Source organism: Corvus kubaryi, unplaced genomic scaffold (genome assembly GCF_017639235.1).
Source record: "Corvus kubaryi isolate FWS band 111438036 unplaced genomic scaffold, C.kubaryi_AGA036_p1.0 132, whole genome shotgun sequence".
In the NCBI taxonomy this organism is placed as follows: Eukaryota; Metazoa; Chordata; class Aves; order Passeriformes; family Corvidae; genus Corvus; species Corvus kubaryi.
In genome coordinates this window covers 8,399,539-8,421,237 of record NW_024580666.1, presented here as the reverse complement: position 1 = coordinate 8,421,237, position 21,699 = coordinate 8,399,539, and the positions used below count along the sequence as shown (strand labels likewise).

The 21,699-nt window shown below is 42.2% G+C and overlaps 2 protein-coding genes and 1 long non-coding RNA gene across 11 annotated transcripts in view; 1 reads left to right on the top strand and 2 right to left on the bottom strand.

The window, feature by feature from the left end:
• MPPE1 (metallophosphoesterase 1) overlaps positions 1-11,100 on the top strand; it is a 35,940-nt gene extending 24,840 nt beyond the window's left edge. For 2 of the 6 annotated variants that reach the window (XM_042031733.1, XM_042031723.1), the window contains 9 exons: positions 3,060-3,434; positions 3,805-3,913; positions 4,569-4,672; positions 5,196-5,276; positions 7,054-7,162; positions 7,975-8,046; positions 8,157-8,279; positions 9,081-9,221; positions 10,621-11,100. In XM_042031733.1, the coding sequence (XP_041887667.1) occupies positions 3,160-3,434; positions 3,805-3,913; positions 4,569-4,672; positions 5,196-5,276; positions 7,054-7,162; positions 7,975-8,046; positions 8,157-8,279; positions 9,081-9,221; positions 10,621-10,803 (1,197 nt within the window). In that variant the 5' untranslated portion in view covers positions 3,060-3,159 and the 3' untranslated portion in view covers positions 10,804-11,100. The other 4 variants (XM_042031750.1, XM_042031714.1, XM_042031742.1 and 1 more) reach the window with 4 other exon arrangements.
• On the bottom strand, positions 271-3,212 carry LOC121666344. Its single transcript, XR_006016646.1, has 3 exons — positions 3,058-3,212; positions 968-972; positions 271-367 (listed from the first exon to the last, which is right to left on the bottom strand). It is a non-coding gene; the product is annotated as an uncharacterized LOC121666344 (long non-coding RNA).
• The window catches only part of GNAL (G protein subunit alpha L), a 188,876-nt gene continuing 176,399 nt past the window's right edge, over positions 9,223-21,699 (bottom strand). For all 4 annotated transcript variants that reach the window (XM_042031671.1, XM_042031681.1, XM_042031690.1 and 1 more), the window contains 3 exons: positions 20,326-20,456; positions 18,228-18,295; positions 9,223-14,360 (listed from right to left, as the gene is read on the bottom strand). In XM_042031671.1, the coding sequence (XP_041887605.1) occupies positions 14,214-14,360; positions 18,228-18,295; positions 20,326-20,456 (346 nt within the window). In that variant the 3' untranslated portion in view covers positions 9,223-14,213. The remainder of the gene's footprint in view (positions 14,361-18,227; positions 18,296-20,325; positions 20,457-21,699) is intronic.

The window sequence follows — 21,699 nt, the reverse complement described above, 5'->3', positions numbered from 1 at the left end:
GGCACGGCACGGCACGGCACGGCACGGTACGGCCCGGCACGGCACGGCACGGCACGGCACGGCACGGTACGGCCCGGCACGGCACGGCACGGCACGGCACGGCACGGTACGGCCCGGCACGGCACGGCACGGCACGGCACGGCACGGTACGGCCCGGCACGGCACGGCACGGCACGGCACGGCACGGTACGGCCCGGCACGGCACGGCACGGCACGGCACGGCACGGTACGGCCCGGCACGGCACGGTACGGCCCGGCACGGCAGCGGAGCAGGCGTGGGCTGGCAGGTGGCAGAGCGAGGTGGGCAGGGATTTCTCTCAGCCAGTAGGAGGAGCTGTCTTTCAGCTCCATCTGCATCGCCGGCTTTCTGTGAGGTTGTTCGTGTTTTTTTTAATTTCCCTTTCCGCTTTTCCTTTCACTATCAGGAATGCTGGCAGTGTCGGGTGCAGATGGGGCACCTCTCGCAACTTCCACATCTGCGGTACAAATCCCCAAATAGTAACAATTAGCAGCAGAAACGCTGGAGGAGAAATGTATATGGAAGTGACCGGCTCTGTGGCATTGATTGTCTCTTGCTGCTTGTGACTTTTGAACATGGCAATTTTGCCTTGACGATATTTTTATTTTCTACTGATTGCAGGTTTGGTTTGCTGGTGTGGGTTTCTTTTGATGGTGTTGTTTTTTTTTTTTTTTTAATTCGATGGCATCAGTTTGCTCTTGAAGATGTGATTTTCATTTGCATATTTATTTATTTGCTGGACATGGCTAATGCAAGTTAAACAACTTACTGGCATTTTCTGTTCAAATTAATACTGTTTTTGTTGGAAGAGGGACTGTCTCAGACTACCAGTCTACTTCCAATAAAGTACTACTTCCTACTCTGCAGGATAGAGCCATATACATTTGTGTGTTTGGATAAGAATTTGCCTGCCTTTTTGTCCTTGTTGCTGTGCCAGTTAGCAGATACCTCTGCTTTAATCTTGCCTCCTTGTGAGATGTACAAGTGAGGTGGTGTTATTTTGGTTGCTAGTTAAAGGGCAGATGAGATGAATATGAAACAAGTTAATCAGTCTAAATGTGTAGTTCCACATACTGTGGAATTGTGACATCTGGTCAGTGGCTTTCTCCTGCTAAATCAAGTTTAGATAGAACTGAGTTCCATGCAATTAAGTATTAATCATGGTACTGCTTGATAATGCATATTAGAAATGTTTCATGGTGCAGGCTAATGGTTCTTTGTCTTGAATAAGTACTTTGTAGTGCTGATATGGGAAGCTTGTGTTTGAAAATAAGTGGCTATTATCAAATAGGGGTTTTGGTTACAAAAATAATATAATAATCACGTGTCATTACTCAGTTTCCATGAGACATAAATCAAATGGGCTAGTGCATAGGACAGTGAAGCAATTTAAATTTGTTCTGTGTTCTGCATGTTACTGAGGCCAAGATTTTAGAAACAATCCACTAATTTTGTGTGGCTTTGTAATTTTGTCCTAATTTTCCTCATATTTGGGGTATAAATTTTCAAAGGTACTGAATATTCACAGCTGTAGTCAGATTTAGGCAATTCAGACGTGGGCTGCTAATCACTGAATACTGTGTTCAGTAATTGCTCACATCCTGGATATTAGTCCTAAATTAGGATTTTTCTCTTGTAGAAAGCAAAATTGCAATCCCGTTGTTGCGTGGGGGACCACATTTTGTGGATTTCTCTGGAAGTTGTTCTTGAGCCTGTGAAGCAGCATCTCTATAGCTCACCTGGAGTCCCTTTACTGTGACCATGCTACACTGTTTACCTTTAAAGAGCGGGGCTTTCAGACCTGCAGTGCTCTTCAGACTGAGACCCTGAGAGGCTGGACCTGGGATCTGAGGCATTTCCTTGGAGAGTAAGGGCTGGTGCCTCTGTCCTCTCCGCTGGGATGCTTTCTTGTGGGCACTTACCCTGAAAAAGTGTTCCTGTCAAGGGCTGTAGAAGAAACAGGAAAAATACTGGAGTTTCAAGAGGGGTACATTCCCTGTTTAGGTTACAAGGTATCCAAGGCAGCAGAAAGCAGTAAATACAGTTACCTCACCAATTTAGTTCATTAGCTGTTTCTCTACAGCTGCAGTGAAGTTTCTTTTTTCTGAGGCTGAGATGTTTCTTGTTTTCCTCTTGTCAGAAATGAAGCAGCCTTAGTTAATTACCCGTGTATCTGCGCCTGTGTTCCTGGAAAGCTCCTGTAAACTTGTTCTGGAATAGTAAATTGCCCTTGGTTCTTGGAGATTACAATGAGCCATATTAAAGGTGGCAGTGCTATGGATGAGGTGTAGTCATGTTCTGTGTTTGTGCCAGAAGATATCTTCTGGGAATTGTTTAGCCTGGAGAAAAGGAGGTTGAGGAGAAGCCTTATTGCTCTCTATAACTACTTGAAATTAGGCTGTAGCCAGGGGGGTGTTGGTCTGTTCTCCCACATAACAAGTGATGGGACAAGAGGAAGTGGCCTCAAATTCCACCAGTGGAGGTTTAGATTGGATACTAGGAAAAATTTCTTCACTGGAAGGGTTGTCCTGTATTGGAACAGGCTGCCCAGGGAAGTGGGGGAGTCACAATCCTTGCAGGTATTTAAGTGATGTATGGATGTGGCACCTAGGGACATGGTTTAGTGGTGGACTTGCCAGTGCTGGATTAAGGCTTGGACTCAGTCTTGGGGCTCTTTTCCAACCTAAGTGATTCTATAAGAATCCTAATGGATTTTTTTTTTCTTTGTTGCAGCTGCTGTTCAAGCTAAGCTCTGTCTTTACCTACCTTTGACCCCCACTCATAGTGTTTTCACTTAAAAGTTCTAGAAAAAGCATCATGCACCAAGATCCTGGCTGGCTTTAATCTGGTTTCCTTGGTGCTGGTCGGAGCAAGTGCAGTTCTGTGCTCTGTGTGCCTGGAGGAGAACTTTACTCTTCAGGTCAATTACATATTCCAAACCTTTCAGCGTGACAAGAAGCTGACACTGTAGGCCTTGCATGGTAGCTTTCCACAGGGAATGCTGACCTAATGAATATTTTATTTTGTATTTTATCCACAGGGATTTTGTGCTGACAAAAAGCCCAATGTGATCCTTTGAGTAGCCCAAGGTGTTTTCATCCGAGAGAGAACCTGAGCCATTGTCTCATGCTGGTACTGCAATGCTGAGTTCTAGCTCAACCACTGTGAAGAATCTCCCTCTCAAGAGGAGGCTCTGTTTTCTGCTGAAACTCGTGTGTTTTGTCAGCTCAGTGTTAATATTTTGTGAATTTTTAATTTACTATGTGGTAATATTTCAATGCCGATGGCCAGATGTGAAAGGTGGAGCTCACATGAGTGAAAAAGAAACTTCAGCTTCAGTCCTAAAGGCCATAATTTTAGCTGATACACATCTACTTGGTGAAATCAAAGGACATTGGTTGGATAAGCTAAGAAGGTAATTATTAATTTTTTTGAATAATCTCTACCCAGTTTTTGCATTTTTAGTAGTAGCTAATGGAACAATAATTCACTGTTCCATTAAACAGCAATTCATTAGAACTGTAATGAAAAAATAAACAAGCTGCTATTACTTCTTGCATGTGTTGGTCCTGATTGTATCATGGTGGAATTACCCACCAGGTTAAGATGCACCTACTGTCCTTACATCTGATTTGTAAGTATTTAATTTGAATTTCATAATATATTTTCGTATTTCAGTGGGTAGGAGCCATTTTCCCATTCCCATTGCTGGGCTGTGGCTATGTATTCACAGTTGAGGATCCAGAGGTAAGGCAGTGATAACTGGTTCTGTATTTTCCTTTCAGGGAATGGCAAATGGAGAGATCTTTCCAAACTGCTTTATGGTTACTGCAGCCAGATATTGTTTTTATTCTGGGAGATGTTTTTGATGAAGGAAAATGGAGCTCACCTCAGGTATGACATCATCAGCTCTCTTGTTTCAAAAAATGGGGATTTCTTGAAGGAAATGGATGATGGAGGTTAGATATGCACGGCTTTGTTTAATTCTGCCACAGTTTTCCTGTTGGTAGATGTTTCTAGTCTTTTAGATAGGAGTTGAAATGTTGTGATTCTCCTTCATTTTTGGTAGTACCTTGACAGTTTTGCCCCTCATATAAAACTTACAAAATGTAAACATCTCAGTTTGTGCTTCTGTGTTACACACTTGTGATGGGCTGACCCTGGCTGGATGCCCAACAAAGCTGCCCTAACACTTCTCTCCTCAGCTGGAGAGGGGAGAGAAAATGCAAAAGAGACCTTCCTCCTTCACTGACCTTGGTGTCTGCAGGGCTTCTCCTCTCACAAATTCTCACTCCTCTCTCTGGCTGCAGTTGCAGAGTTTCCTTTTATGCCACCTTCCTAATTCTGTTATCCCAGTGGCAGTATCAGCCTTGGCCAGCAGTGGGTCCATCTTGGAGCCAGCTGGCATTGGCTCTGTGGGACATGGGGGAGGCTCCTCCCTGCAGCCCCCCCAGTACCAAAGCCTCACCATGCAAACCCACTACAAAACCAGTGGTCCCCTTCGATGCTGTGGAACAGCACTAATTTCTCCTTTTGTTTTTTCTTGCAGGCATGGGCAGATGATGTCAGGAGGTTTCGGAAAATGTTTAAGTATCCGGTTTCTACGGAGCTGGTGGTCATCGTTGGGAATCACGACATCGGGTTTCATTACGAGTGAGTCTTGTCAGTGAAAGGAGCACACAAGTGCTAGGAGTGAAGTGTCAGCATGCCCACAGTAACTGGTGCTGTGTCTGAGGGACCTGTTTTGTGGTTATACAGAAACTTTTTGATCATGATCAAATTAGAAAGGGTCGTAATTTAGAGTAAGGTCTGGGCACAAAACAGGTTTATGCTTCTCTGACTGTACGAGGGTTGTTCAGAGCTGATCCTTCTGCACTGACATGGAATTCTTGAAGCTGCTTTTCCTTGGGCCTCCTCCTTAGAAAAGTGTTTCCACTCCTGTTATCTCAGCACAGAAGAGTGTAAGTGCCCTCACTCTGCTGGTGCTTGCCCTGATGGGAAGGGCCAGAGCACACAAGGGCTGCCACAGCACCCCTGTGAGTTTCCTGAATGATTGTGTCAGCTGGATAACGGAGCAGCAAGCTGCATGAATGCTCAACAACCTGTAAAGCAACTGTGTCAGATGAGATCCAGTGGCAATTTCTTACCTCAGTTGTATTTTTGCTCTGTGACACAGAATGACTACTTACAAGGTAAATCGATTTGAAAAGGTTTTCGACTTTACTTCAGGAAAGCTGGTAACTCGGAAAGGAATAAAGTGAGTATATCTAATTTTTTTCTAATGAAATAGTATGGGAATGCTTAACCTAGAGCCTTTAAAAATTTTTTTTAATCATCTACCTTATGATGTGTTAAACCCCAAACACTTTGTACAGACCTGTAGTTTGATATGGACTGGAAGCTGTACTTAGAGCTAGGTAAATTGTAAAAATTTCCTTTTAAATGGAAAAGTACCATGGAGTCAGAATCCATTTCTCTGGTTTGCCTTTTATACTTCCTTGCAGCTGGTAATGAGCCATGGCTGTAAACAGCAGGATTCATAAAGAAACACAAACCAACCCCCTCTGTGTTTACAAATTAGGAGTTTCATTAATTTTAATAACTTCTTTAGTCTGCAGAACTTAACCCTTGTTTGAGGAATTCTGGAACACAGCAGTTGCATGTCCACGGTTTTTCCACAAGGTGGGGTAATAATGCACAAGCTGGTTTTGGCTTGGAGCAGACCTCGGTGCAGTTTGTTCTCACAGCTGTGTCCCCGTGGCTGCACTTGCCTGCTGTGTGCCCTGTTACCTCCAGACACCATGCAGGAACCCGATGAGGGAACGCAATAGTGGGTTTGTGGAAAGGTTCAGATTTAGGAAGGGAAGGCACACTGCCCCTCTGTGTTTGTCACATGTGCCCTCGGGCTGTACTCACTTGTGGAACCGTGAGATTCAAAACCTACAGGTTTACACTGGTTCCCTTAATTAAGCAAACATTATAAATGTAATTAAAATTAATTAAATTATAAGTTTAATTTAAAATTCTGAACCGGTCTGGAAATGGTCGTACCTCTTTTAGGAAGATCTCTGAGCTTCATGAATGCTCAGTATAAAGCTGTTGCTTATCATGCAGATGTGGGGTCCTCTAGATAAGTATTTCAACTGTTTAAAAAATGTCCCCTTTGATAAAACAGCACAGCAGAATTCTTGCATGCAGTTGCAGATTGTATGTCTGGTGTCCATTAACTGCAATGAGCTGCACTATTAACAAAATGTTCCTAGATAAACTATTTTACAACAAATCTGTGGTATAAAAGCAGCTTAATTTGCTAAAAGAGAATTAAGGTTTTTTTGCTCTTGACTAGTATCTCTTAAGTGAAGGCATTCAGCTCATTTTTGTCATTTAAACAGATAGTTGAACTGGGGATGTATCTCAAGCTGAATGTGTGACTAAATGGGTATGAATCTTATGGCAGAGGTTCAAAGTTGATTTGAAATCTACAGGGAAACCTTCTATTACAAATAAAATCCTGTTTTGTGTGTCAGAGACTGCAAAGTACAAAACTAAGCTTGTTCAGGGCAGCCACCCAAATGCAGTGCTGTTCTGCTTTTCAGTTCTGAAGAAATCCAGTGTCTCAAATTCTGTCTCTGAGGTCTAAACTTTGTGGGGAGAGAAGTAAGTTCTCCTTTCCCTCAGAATTTAGAATTTAGTGATGAACTTTTAACATTCCACTAGAATACAACTTAAGTATTCATTAAAATAGAAAAAAATCTTGAAATGTAAACATGAAGCATAAGGTACATTGTGCAACCTAATTAACAACCGTATAAAGGAGCCAACCAGGCAGAGACATGGCTACGGTACACATACTCAGAGGAGGATTTATAGCACATGATTTCAGGAGCTGTCACATTCTGCTGTTTTGTTGAGCTGTGTCCAACTTAGGAACACTTGCATTTTATAAAATGAAGTTTATCCCATGCGTGTGCATGAACAATGAAATGCCTTCCTGTCCTCCCCACTTCTCTTCGTCCACCCCTGGTATTTTCCAGCTTTGTCCTAGTGAACAGTGTAGCCATGGAGGGTGATGGCTGTGCTGTCTGCCGTACCTCAGAGGCAAAACTTGTGGCACTTTCTCACAAACTGAATTGCTCCCAGCAGGTAAGAGATTATTAAACATGTGATTACAGCCAGTGACTCCTCTGCCACAATGGGAATGATGATACTGTAGCATAGTCAGGATAGAACCAGACTCTCCTAAAAAAAATCTGCTTCCAATTCACATTGCAACTTGTTAGCAAGTCTTTCTCTCCCTCATATCCCTCTTAACCATTTTTACCCAACTATTAACTGTTGCTTTGCACTAATGGTGTTATAACTTCCTTGTCAGTAATCCTCCCTTTGACTCAAGATACATAATCCTGCATTTATATTTATGGATATTATTCTGTTTTATAGCCTTCAAGCATATTCCTTTAGTTTCCTGATTCTACTGCAGTCCTTTCCTCGTAGCCTAGCAGTGTTTTAATTGTATTTTTTCATCAAATCCAATTGCTTCTTGTACTTCCTTCCTCTTCCCTTTTTCATAAGCTGACTGGATGCACAGTAGGCAGCATGACTGACTGGGCTGGCAGTCAATCAGGAAACCAGCTCCCAGTGGAAAAATTGCCAGACTCTATCTCCCTTGGGCTGCCCTCAGACTCCTTTGCCTTGTTGGTGCAGAGATCCTGCTGCTGATTTCTGCAGTCAGGAAGAGCACAGCTGTATTTACAGCATGTACAGAATGGGGAGTTTCACCAGTCCACAGTAAAACTCTTAGAAGTTCATACAGTGGGCAGTATTTAAACACGACTCTGAGCTAAACTGCTTAACAAAAAACCAAAGCCAACAACCACCCCACCCTCCCTAACCCCTTAAAACCTATCTATTGCTTAATTACCTTCACCCCTTCTATGGCTTGATTTTATTCACAGAAACCGAATCACTCCAACAAAGGATGCAGTGATGTGGAAAAGCTTCCAGCTTCAGAACCCATCCTTTTACAGGTGTGTTAGAGGTGGGGTGAGGCAACACATTGACATGTTTTTGTGGATTTATTACTGTTCCAGAAAGGCTGGATCATTAACAACTGATCGTTGCTTTTAATTACTCCCAGCATTACCCTCTCTATCGGAAAAGTGATGCTGAATGCACTGGAGAAGATTCCGCTCCTCCAGAGGAGAAAAACATCCCCTTTAAAGAAAAGTATGATGTACTGTCTCAAGAGGCATCACAAAAGGTTTGATTTCTTGGGAACTTGAGTGGCAGTGGGTGGGTGAGAGGGGGACATGAGTGTAGATATAAATAGATTAAAAAATGGTGATAAGGCTGTTGGCTCAGACAAAATGGAGCGCAGCTGCTCCTATCTAATGAGACCTGTGAGAGGCTGCTTGCTAGAGCTGCTCCCCTGAGGATCATCACCATCATGGCCTTGGTCCTGCCAGATTTCCCAGGTACAGCTCCTAAGTCCTGGCACTCTTAAATCTGCTGTGGTGCCATTACCTCCACTTCAGCATGCTGTACTTCCTGTGCTGTGTAAATTATTGACACACCTGCTATGAAGCCACAGTTTCCCAACACTTTGAAAGCATCGCTTTTGCTGAATTAGTAACTGCAAGAAAATGTAAACTATCCCTAAAAACTTAATGGTCATTATTTCTTTCCTTCTGCATAAATGTCTTCACTCAAAGATTGTCAGTACAAGATTCTTTCTTAGACGAGAAAATAGCATTGCTTTACTAAACTCGAAGTTTTTCTCTTTGTGATATCCATAGCATGCTGTTGCCTTTGTTCTTCTGATCTGTATGACAAAAAAAAAAAAAAAAAGAAAAAGCCCAGTACTTGGGATCAGGGCCAAAGGAGTGTGATTGATATTGCAATACCAACACATTTCTTACTGGAAAACAGAAGTTTACAGAAAGCACTTTGTAAGAATATTAGAGTTGCCATAATTTCACTCTGTTCAAAGAAAAAGGGATTTTAAGTTCAGTTTCTTTTTAGCTGTGACTTAATTTTTGTGCTTTACCAATTTGTGTTCTAGCTGCTATGGTGGTTTCAGCCCCGTTTGATTCTCAGTGGGCACACTCATAGTGCTTGTGAAGTGCTGCACGCAGGGAAAGTCCCAGAAATCAGTGTCCCGTCATTCAGTTGGAGGAATAGAAACAATCCTAGTTTCATCATGGTAAGTTTTAATTTTTTATTTTTGTCAGATAACTTTCATAAATAAATCAACATGGCAGTCAGCTATATTTTAAAACTGATTCTACCTGTAAAAACGAAAAATTAAAAAAAAAATTGCCTACCCACCCAACCCACTCAGTACACTGCATCCACTTTATAAAGTACATCTGTGGGAGCCACATGTTCTGTGTGGTACAAAGCAATGGTGTTAAAGACCTAATTAGTATCTGGGTACATTTTCTTAGAAAGAGGGTGCATTGTAAACTATTGACTCGTAAAAATAATCAGTATTGTGCACTGAACAGTAGAAAGACCAGTTTGGCTTGGCTGATTTACCAACTATGAAAACAAGACTGTATCCACCTCAAACCCTTTTGCATGGTGATCATGTTTTCAAACGTGTGCATTAATGCAGTGAAAAGTGTTTGTGATGTGCCCACAGTCTGCCTCCTCATTGCCAATTCACATTTTATACAGTGTGTTCGTTATGCTTGTGCAGGCAGTTCCAGTGCTCAGTATATCCTTAGAGGTAAATCAATTAGTTCCCCAGTTCAAAAATAAAACAGAACTCTTAGAAACTTGGAGTAAGAAGCAAAACCTACAATCTGTTTACAGAGTAGTCTGTGACTTGGAGGGGGAAATCTTTTATGTATGTTTTACTGCTGTTGAGTTTAGACTGCTTAATACGCAGATAACCCCAAACATTTAAATTCATTTTATGCAACTGTTAACATTTGTTGTTGAAAGTAGTTCTGTTTATTCCATATTCCTGAGAGTAGCTGCCTTCAAACTACACACACTCTCTGCACACGCCAGACAGTGCATCTCCACTGCAAAACAAGAGGTTGACTAATTAAAGTTGCATCCTCTTCACTACTGTTTTAACTCCTCAGCCTTGATCCGTTACAAACTTTAATTTAAACTGCAAAGTCAAGCCAAAAAAGTTCTTTGTGGTTGAAATTCCTATTCCTAATTTGGATTAGCCAACGTGTGTTTTTGCAGCATGTACTGGGTAAGGAGGAGGGCCTGGGGGAGGAAGGGGCACATTCACAAAACCTAACTTTAGCCTGGAAAGGCTCCTTCCAGGTGGATTTACAGCAGCTAAAGTTAGGCTCCTCTTGAAGGCAAATCAGATGCGGAGCCCAGCTCTCTGTTTATGCTAGATGGGAAGATTGGCCTCTGGGCTAATGTTGGCCTGGTGAATATTCCACTTAGTGCCCAGCACGGCAAGGTATGGACTCTTCAGCCCCCTGGGGAAGGCACTGGTACTAGGAAACTGGCCCCAACCCTTGCCACCCAACACAGGATTTAGAAATTGGAGATCTGACAGCTGTGGTGTTTACTCCTGATTCAGAACCCACTGTAACACAGCAAAGTGACAGTCTTCATTTCTTTTCCAGGGCAGCATAACACCAACTGACTTCTCCCTCCAAAAATGCTTCCTTCCATTTGAGAGCAGAGTCTTCACTATCTACTGTGCAGCAGGTGCTCTGCTTGTGATCCTGGTACTAGCTCATGTTCAGCTTCTCACTCCACCGTTTTATTTTGCTCAGCGTTTAATCAGTAAGCATAAAGCAGTATGAAGAGCCAGACATCTGCATTCAGTCACTGAAATACCAAAGCTGAGAACAGTCAAACATCAGACTATATTCATGCCAGCAAATGACCTAATTTGATTGCTAGTCTGAAGGCAGGTTGCATTTACACATACCATAGAAGTCCTATACAGCTGATATGACTACTACAGGATAAATAATTAACTGAAATGAACGTTTCATGCTGTACAAAAATACTGTATTCGACAATCAAATGAGTCCTTTTCCTGCTATAATTTTTGTATCAAATATGTATATTAAAAGTGTAACTGTACATTATGTAAATCCTATAGCCTCATCACTTGTCTGCACTTGTGTCTTACCCTGGTGGAGGCTGAATCTTGCAAACTGGAAACGTTTCTCTGTTTTATTGCTGCATGGCCCTTCAAATGTCATACTTGTGTTTGTTAGGGTCAGGCAGAATCTGGATGCATCAGCACTGAGCGATGCGGATTTCTGTAGCCTTTTTAGGGTGTCGTGTAAGGGACTGCGGTTTGGGACAAGAAATCTTCTGGTTCCTGACACAGTAAATTGTTAGCTGACTATAATTTGCAGTTACCCATCTACCAGACAACAAGGGGAAGAAGCTTGAGGATCCAGTTTGCTGACACACACTTGAAAACTGCTTAAAAAAGAATTAGGGTGACACCTCAAGCTGCTGCTTTCAAAAAGATGTGCTATGATGAGCTTGAAAGAAGAGGGCCCTATTGCATCCCAGAGATCTGTGTGGTGAGGGGCCCTCCAGTCGCCGATCTCCTGCAAGAAGGAAGGTCAAATACAGCTGCAGTAACATTATCCTATGCCTTGGCCCTCAGTCTATGGACAGGGAAAGGAATGTGTGTTCTTTTACATTCCACAAGTCCTGTTGACTTTAGTGTAGTGTCACATTTTGAACTGCACTAGCTCCTCTGTGGGGAGGCAGAGGCCACCAGCTGTGCCACAAAGATAAAATCTGAGCTCAGCGTCTTCACTGTGTGGGGGAAGGTGGGACAAACCCACTGCTGCTCCCCACCCACCCCAGAAAAAACAGAGGGACTACTTCACACCAGGACCAGTTTTCCTGCTGATGTTCCTGCAGAGGCTGGGAGCTCTAACCTGAACTCCTGGGCTGGGGCTAGTTTAAAAAAAAAATACTATATTTTGTTATTCATTCTATTACTTTCTTTGGCATGAAAAATAAGATAATTTTGGGAATTTTGTTTACTATTAGCTTATTCCACCCAGCCTTTCACTTTTTGGGAAATATGACTAAATTGATCATACATATTTCTGGGAAGAGAAAATGGTCATATTATAGTATCTAAAATGGGATTGTTTTCTCTTCAACTGGAAACAAGTTCTCAATTGGTCTGTAGCCTGAATTTAAAAAGATGACTGATTTGGGTTTATAATTAATAACAATACAGTAAAAAGCTAATAAAACCTGCTGATTTATATGCCAGTCTGGGGACTGTGTTAGCTCTTCATCTCTCCCTAAATTTAAAATGAAGTTGGGGGAATGGTCCGAAGTGTGGTAAAACACTCTATAAAGTAATGTAGTCTAACACTTCTCTAGGTTTCTGTTATTGCAACTGTAATTTTAGACATTTGTACAGGTTATCTTGGACACAGGAAAAGTATATAGTCACAGACATAAAACACCTATGTATAAAATATAAAGCAGTGTTATAGTTACTAAAAAGGACATGCCTTATTGCTACAGCAATTCTTGCTTTTTATATATTGTACTGTACCACAACTTGTTTTGAGAATGTCATTTGCATAAATTATTCAAGTTTGAGAAATATTCACACATTTTGATTCTACAATATTTAAAATAAAACAATTTTCTAATGTGTCTCTTTATTAAAAGAGAAATAAAAATGTCATCTTGTAATTCTCTTAGGCCAGACACAAGGGTTTATACACCTTTTTTTTTTCTTATCTTCTTTCTCGCGATTTACTTGCACAATGAAAGCCGCTGTTGGTACAAAGATTGAAGAGCTCTATATAATGGTGCTTTACACATTCACAATCGGTCTGTGCAATTGTGAAGTTCTATGAATGACCAAAGAATTACCAAACATATTTTCTAAATATAAAGGACAAAAAAAAAAAAAAAAAAGGAAAAAAAAAAAAAAAAAAGAAGGAAAAAAAAAAAAAGAAATCCTTGGTTCCCATTAAAACAACACCAGGTTGCAATTTGGACACTTGAATGAATTCCAATGTTTTAAAGCTGAGACTTCAAAAGAGAAAGGCATGTTTGCTGCAACATCCGGTGACTGTAATACCTTACTTGGAAAGGTAAGTGGTTAATTTGCATAATTTATAATTTTTATACTAAAGAGCATTTTTATATAAACCAGAAAAAAACCCCTAAACTCTACAGATAAAGTTCTTACCTCCAGTCACTGCTGCAGGTAAGGTTGACATCAAGCTGTACAGCGCAATCAAAAACATACTTACATCTTAGCTCATTTTACAGGTACAGCCATAATCAAGGCACAAAGATCTTCTACAAGTATTTTTCTTCAATAAAGTTGTACAAAATAATATTACATTTTACAGTCTGTACAATATAATAAACCAGCAGTAAAACAAAAAAATATATATAGGGAGAGGACTGTTGTCCAAGAATGATCAGAACTAAAAGGATCATTTGTGGACAGCACAAATAACATAAGTGAGGGTGGTAAATTTTCTGCCCAGATGCAACAGGCTGAAAAGTAGCTGTAATTCAAATGCCTGAGGTGTGCAGAGACACTTAGCTCCAAAACCCCAGAAAAATTGCTTTGTCTTCACTGTTCCTCTCATTATCTACTCTACTTCCTGTGCCAGTAACGGCTTAAAAGAGGAGGTCACTTTATCAGTTGACCTGCAACTCAGAAATGCTAAAAACTGTGACAGAGTAATAAATATTGTGGTGCTGCTACATTGTGTGTCTACTTCCTCAACAGTATTTAATAACCTGATACAAAGTGCATTAATCTTTTTTTTCACCCATCAAGTACTCTTCAATGTCACGTTAAAAAGGAAACCCACACAGAGGGATAGGTATGACTTTAGTGTCATCCAGCTGACATACCGGTCTGAACTGAGGTTAACCCGCTGGAAAAAATTTAGCAGGTCACGTTCAGTTTAAAAAAAACAAAACCTAAGGGAACAGAGGTAGCCAAAGGGCTTAGTGGAATGACGAAGAAGTGGCATGTCAAAATAAAGCACAAAAATAGTCCCAAAAAGCATGAAGGGAAAATAACCCGAACTTGCTTCAAATCAGCTTTAAGGTTAAACAATTGAAAGTAAACAAAGTGAAGAGACTGACATTTCTATAGTATATTCTTCCACCCTGTGTGGGGTAGTATCAAGAGAAAGAGTAAGGAGCAAAGAATTTAAAACCACAGGTTCCACGGTGATCCCCCTCACAAGAGTTCGTACTGGCGGAGGTGCATCCTCTGAATGATGTCTCGACAGTCGTTGAACACTCTGCGGATGTTTTCTGTGTCCACTGCACATGTGAAGTGTGGGTAGCAGTAATGCCGGCCGTCTCCGCTCGCTGTACTTATCCTCTGTGGAAAGAGGGACGCAAAAAAAAGGATCAGGTGCCATGCCATGAGAGGTTTCACCTCTCAGCAGTCTACAGACTTACGGAGAACCAAGAACTCTAGGAAATCTATATATAGATCGCTAAAATAAGTAAACAAAAGGAAGGGAGGGCTGTGGTCTGCTCCAGTCCGAATGACAAATTTGAAATGAAGATGACAAAACATTATGGACACTGTTACAGGGTCAGTACAGGAGTCCTGTGTGGGAGCCACCAATGCCATCCTCAGCTGCCTCTGCTTCTTGTGTTACTTTCACTTAGAGCACCTATTAAGCCAGCTGAAGGCTTGGTATCATCACTGAGCCCAGAATTTGGCGGAATTATCAACAGAGTGGCTGGGTTCACACAGAGTAATAAAGAATGCACAAATCCAGTCAACATCAGACCATGCAGAATTGCATTTTCTCAAGGCTACTGCACAACTTTTTAGGTTCTAACTTAAAGCTGCCCATGGTTATCTTGTTAAAATTCCCTGGGATCTTAAAAAATATATTTAAAAAAAAAAATCCTGATTTTTGTTCTGTATTACTATAGGGCAGATAAATATAAATCCATTCTAGATCATTATCTTGCAGAATATAGATGGAATGGCATGAAAGTAGGAGGTCAGTTTTTAGGACAGTAATTTTTATAACTATTTTCTAAATTTTACTATAAATTATGCTGGCTAAACAACAAAAGACAGTGTTCTATCTCACTCTGGCTACACTAAATATTTTTAACACAGGATTTATTTTACATGTAGGTTTGATCTTTTAAATACCTGCAGCTACAGATATGCAAAGCTATAGACATTTAGAAGCCATGATTTACATAATTAGATCAACAAGAAATTGCAGATTTTTCCCAGGTAATTTAGGTAATATTAGACATTTAACACTGATTACACAGGGGTGTTCATACACAGTCTAAAAACTATTTTCTTACCATGCTACTCTCAATACCTAATTCAAGGCTTACCCTCATGAAAATAGTAATAAATGTCTGCTTATGTTTATCATGCACTGATTTCACTCATGTCTATGGCAATAAGCTGCCCACAGTGTTCTGATGACACCTGGTTACATACACATCATGCCAAAGGATGTATTTTCAAAATATTAGGGGGTTGTCTGTTTTTGTCACCGGACAGTTCTTGCAGTCCTCTCATGTGAAGATAAATACAGGATTTTAACCGTTACTTGAAACTTATTTTGAATAGTAGCGTGTCACTCAGCACCAGTTCACAGGGAGAAAAAAAATCCCCTGGGACACTGATGAAAGAACATTTGCTTTCCAGGCAGGAATATTTAATACTGGCATCCCTACACTGCAGGGGTCAGGATGACATGCAAATTCGAGGAAGCCTGGTCTGTGTGTTTGAACAGCAGCTCCTTCACCTCCCAGATTCAGGTTTTGTAAAAACCAGCAGGACTGGAACCAGAGGGGCCATGCCACTGTTCTAACAGGGGTCACACTGGGGATGTATTCAAACAAAACATCAGCAGCTGGAGAGCTCTGTGTGCAAAACACCAAAACAGGGCTGGGGGACAGCCTCACCAAGGAGTGAACACACACACTGCCTCCAGGAAGATTCTGGGAGGAGAAAGGATGTGCCTGAGCTGAAGAGCAGAGGATTTCCCACAAGATACATTTCCAGGACCAGGAGATGCCCTTGCCAGCCCAGCCCTGAGGTGCAGGCACTGGCTGGGCTTGGGTGCAGCCATCCCTCCTGCGCTGTTCCCTGACTGAAATCCGACAGATCCCAGCCCTGCTGCCCAACCTTCAGGGGCCACAGCCCCCACACCAACCCTGAAACCATGAGCTGACATCTTTTGCCTTTCTAATCCTCCTGTACTACTGTGTAGCAATAGTTACTGGAAACTTGGTCAATTTTAACTTCCTACTAAAATTACTCAAATTACAGGCTTTAAATTTGCCACGACCATTCCTACAGCCAGGCAGAATTTTAAGGGGTGCAGCACCATGGTGGTGATTGTCACGAACATCCATGGCTTATGCAGACCTGCTACCATGACAAAAATCACAATCAAACATAATAAACCCAAGTTTCTCTGAATCACGCCTGAAAATTTAACAGAGTGGGACAAGGAAAAGGTCATAAATCAAGAGACTTTGGAAAGAAAATATAAAGCAAAGCCAAGGCAGACACAGGTAGAAAATACAGGCCTTTCTTTCCTGGCACCTGGCTAAGGCCATCAGATCCTTGCTAGTCTGTATTTCTCCTGTGCCCTTTTTCACTCCCTCTCTGAAACCTCAGCCTTTTGTGCCTGACCCCATGGAAGTAGAAGTGACTGTTTCTACGTGGCCTCCTCCCACCTCGCCCTCTCCAGCATGGGCACGTTCCTCAGAGCACGCACAGCCTGTCCAGACCCTCTGTGGGAGGGGTCACTTGCAAAGCTCTCAATTCCAACAGCCCAAGAGTTCAAAGCAACTGTTTGGATGACTCCATCCCTCTGTTCCATGACACTGACAAACCAAGCACAAAGCCAGGAGACAGACGTGTTGCAGAGGAGACGCTCTCTGCCAAACCTGTGGCAGTTGCAGGGAAATGAGGGAGAAGCTGTTCTGGCCCCACACCTAAACCCCAGGGACTGCCTGGCACCTGGCAGGTGCTGGCCCCAGCCCAAGTGCTTCCCTTGCCCCCAGCACCCACAGGGGTTTCTTATGTGGCTGCAGTGCCTATGCCCCCTCCCTGCTTCATAGGTGGCCTCCTCTGTAATGCCAGTGAGTCACGGCAGGTAAGGACCTCGCCCTTGATGTGTTTTTTTAAATCATGAAAATAGATAAAGGCAGGGAAGTTTCACCCCAATTCCCCCTTAACTCTGATCTCTCAGAGCCACCCTCCTTCCAGACTGGATACCGTCATCTGCTTCACAGCATCCCAGCATTACCACAGGAGAGATTTATCCTGAAGTGAGTTTTTCTGGTAACTCTTACGTTAACACAGCACAATCTGACATTTTTCCTCAGGATCTGGAAGGCTACAGCGGCGAGTGGAAATCCCCAAAGTCTGAATACAGTTAATTGCTTCTTACTTGGTGCGTCAACAGCTGTAAATCCTAACAATGCTCGTAAATGCATAATGACTTTAAAATTCTTAATGCTAACGACTCAGTTTGTTATCTCAAACATACACATATAGTTTCTACCAGTAGGGCATGGTGGATGAGCTTTGGCTCTGGTCTCTGTTACTGCTCTGCACTGTGGAAACAGCTCAGAATGAGCAAAGCCACAAGTGATACTGGATTAAACTCCCTGTTTCTGACCGCAGAGCTGGGCTGTGATTGTATGCCTGACAACTGCTTTCACCTTCAAAATGTAAACAGCACCTCTTCAGCTCCAGCTACAGAAGAAACCTTAACTGCAAGAAAACGTGACTAGACAAGGAAGCGTTCTTACAATGCCTCAGTAGGGCCATGATACCAGTCCAAAGGTGAGGCAAACCTCCTAACTGGCATACCAGATTTTTTTTTTTTTTTTTTTGTAATTCCTGCTCTCAGCTGACCACTGCTGAAGTCCTTGGAGGAATGCAGGATAAAAGTATGAAAGCCTATTTGTTTATGCACGGACTGTACATGACCATTCTAAGCACTAGCACTTACTGTGTAACAGTTTGCATGGCAGGTGACTTTATATGAAATGGGCATAAAAATGTGCAAGCACTGACGAAGGTTCTGCAAGATGGGCAGCTGAAAAGAATTAGGGAATTGCCAGACGTTGTCCTCTCCTTCTAGCTTTCTGCAAAACCCCATCAGTTTTCTCTAAATAAACTCTGCCATCTGTCAGCATTTCCTATGATAGAATCACACATAAGATGAAAATTACTCACTAAAAACTCATCCCGGATGAAGAACTTGGCTCTTGTGACTTTGGGGTCTTCTCCTGCATCTGGTGTTGCTGTTAAATTAAAAACAAATGACATCAGGCACACAAAAAGCAAACAATCACCTACTTGTAACAAAAGATCTAATAAGGAGGAAGTAGCCCTTCAGTACAGAAATTGAAATGTTAAATATTAGAGGAGATTCCCAGGAGGTAATTCTAAAATGAAGAGTTACTGTAAAACCTGACTATGCATACAACGTATTTTAGGAACCTGAAAACTGCTGAAATCATTGCAACAATGTCATTGGTCATATCACAAAAAGGCTTACTCACATCCACAAGTTTGTTCATATAGATATAAAACAAGTGGGAGTTAGGGTTTAGCTTTTGTCAGAAAATATGACTAGAAAAAGCAGCTGAGCTGTTCAGTTTCTGCAGCAGAACAGAGTCTCCTGAAAAAAGCTTCTGCAGGCAAGAACGTGGGTTTAAAAACGGTTAGTCCAAAATGACACCTGGAAAAAATGATAGCATTGAAAGATCTTGCGATGGATATATATAAAAAAATATATTTTATTTCCAGGCCCCAAGTCAGCAGAATACTTCAGATATATTGCCCATCAAGGGGTCCTGGACTAAATTCTTGTTGAGCAGGAAACTTGTTGATCAGTATTAACTGTTTGTTGGCAGCTGAAGTTGTCACTATCTAGGCCATGCAATGACTGTATTTACCCTAAGTGTGAAAAACAATTGGGTGAAGAGATAACCTATTTATCTCCTTTCAGTGTTATTTCTCATCTAAGATACCAAAATCAGATGCTTATAAACATAATATTGTAAAGGGCAGAATTTATCAGAACATGGACATCTATTGTTCATCCATAGTGCTGGGGGTAAAAATAGAGCAGCAGCACAATCAACAGCATATTGGAATTCAGTGCTGCTGCCCTTAAATAATGTCAGCTGAAATTGAAGAATAAGTGAACAACCACAGGTTAAAAATAGAGAGCTGCTTCATGTGTGAATATTCTGGATCACTCTAGATACCCACTGTGAAATCCCTCTGAGAAATACCAAAAGCTACTTTTTTTCTGACAATTGGATTATTATTTAAAAATGCTGAAAATTCACTCAAACTCTGTCTATGTGGTGTATGTTTGAGAAAGGGAAATCTAGGTGATGGAGACAAGATTTCTTCTGAAAGCCCTTAGCATTACAAAACAGATGCCAGATCAACTCAGATTTTAGGACAGTTTATTTATCCTCTGCACCTGAAACTCAGAATCACACTTGTGAAGTTCCAGACCTCAATGAAGGCTGAAAATAGCTTATCACCATCTTCACCTCTATAACCTAGACTGCTGGTGGTGGTTGGTAGAGAATGAAAGCCTTTTCCAAGAGGTGGCTGCAAGCAGCATGCCAGGGGCATCACTCAGGTAAGGCAGAGGCAAGTGGTCAGAAAGTAAAAGTTCTACCACTTTTGCTAGACAGAGACCTGAGATGTTTGGGAAGCTCTCTGCCTGGTACAAAACTGGCATAATACTAGAGTTTACCTCTGCAGTATGTTACTGTGGTGCAGGAATCATTGCACTTCTTGAAGATAAGAAACTGACTGCTCCATCACCACAGCTCTCTTCCTATCTACTGATGTGGTCTTCCTCCATTAAAGTTCCCTTGATGGTCTACTGGGCTTCACATCAGTATTTCTAAAACTGAAATTTACAGTGTTGGAGGACGCAGAATGGCTACAAAATAAGTCTCATGAATCCCCAACAAAGTTCAGCACTGTGGGAGGCCCAGGCAGAAGCATCTGGCAAGGGGGAGAGATGTGTGGCTGCTTTGCTCTCCTAGGACTGGTGGCGCCTCCCAAACGGGGAAGGCAGGTGCTCTGGAGCTGGAACCCCTTCAGACCCTGCCCACACGGGGGTGCCTGTGAGCTACGTGCTGCTGGCATGCTCCTTACCTGACCAGCAGCTCCTGTGAAGAACAGTGTGTGCTTGTGAATGTGTGTGTGTGTGTGAGAGGCAGAGAAAGAGAGACAGGGAGAGGATCTATGGGCTGGGCCATGCCAGCAGGTCCAATCCCAGCATGGGGAAAAACCTTACCATCCTCAGGTACAGTATAATGCGCGTATTCAGGAAAGTAATCTTCAATTTTTGATTTCCCTGCCAAGACTTTTTCAGCCAGCATGTCCTGCTTATTCAAGAATAAAATGATAGAAATGGTCCGTAACCACCTGTCAAAAACAAACCAAACGTTTGTGTTATCTCTCACATGTTAATCAACAAAAATGTATCACATTGATAGAAAATGTACTGGCTATCCCTGTCTGGACAGTGTGAATAGTGTAGAACATGCTTCAACAGACAAAGAAAGATGAACTAAATGATTGTTTCAAAAGGTCTTCACCTGTGCTGGTGGGTATATTTCTAGGGTCAGTAAATACATTTATAAAAACTGCAGTGGACATTGCTGAAGGGAGTAGCTTCCAAAATTTTTTCTAAATTCTCTTTTAGATATCAGGTTGGGAAACTGATGACATTTTCTAGAAGCACCACAGTTCACAACCAGACATTACTGTCTGCTTTATTTGTTTGTGATGAAGTAAAAAAAAAAAAAAAGGCTAGAAGGCTAGGCTAGAAATCTCCCTTCCCTCAGACTACTCTGTCTAAGCTACTGTTCATCCGCACAGATATCCCATCTTTTAGGGTGGTCTGTATGACACCTGATGAATGAAAAGAAAATAATCTCTCTTTTCTTCCCCAGTTAATCCATCACTGTGACAATGTGCCTTGGGATGCGCAGTTAACATTCTTCCTTCACTCTACCTTCAATCACTTCTCACTGCAGAGCATCCTCACACGTATGTGCTGAAAACTTCATTACCTTATTTTGTGCATTGTTTTTATTTGTTCTCTACCAGGAACCCATTTGGGTTGCTATTTGGTTACGTACCTATGGTTTACAGGCACTGTGGCAGAATGGCAATTTAATGGCAATTCCAGTTAGGTTAGATCTGAAGCATTATCCCCCAAGGCAGAGGTACTCTGTGCTCTCAGAGATGACCCTTAGGAGAGCAGCTGCCCAGGTAAGGAACAAGCACAGCGAGCTGCTCCTGCCACTGCGTTTGAGGAGATCAAATGTGCCTCAGAGGATCTCGGTCTCAGCCAAGCAGCACAGTGATGCCAGAAGAGGGTCTCCCCTGCCTCCCTCGTAGCAGCCAGCCTGGGTGGCTTGCCCTTTCCAAGCTGTCCCCACGCCCTGCACCATTTCTGGCAGGAGTGGTGAAACGCTGCATGCACTGTCCCTGTGCCACGGCCCCTGCCAGGGAGGGGTGCCACCGTGGGGACACCCTGAGACCTGACCCAACCTGGGTGTTCTCTGAATAAACAATCTGACCCCATAGCAAGGGGAGTCCTATTCTGTAAGGAGTTGAACTGTAATTAAACTGGGGAGGGGTGGGTGGGAAATGAAGTTTG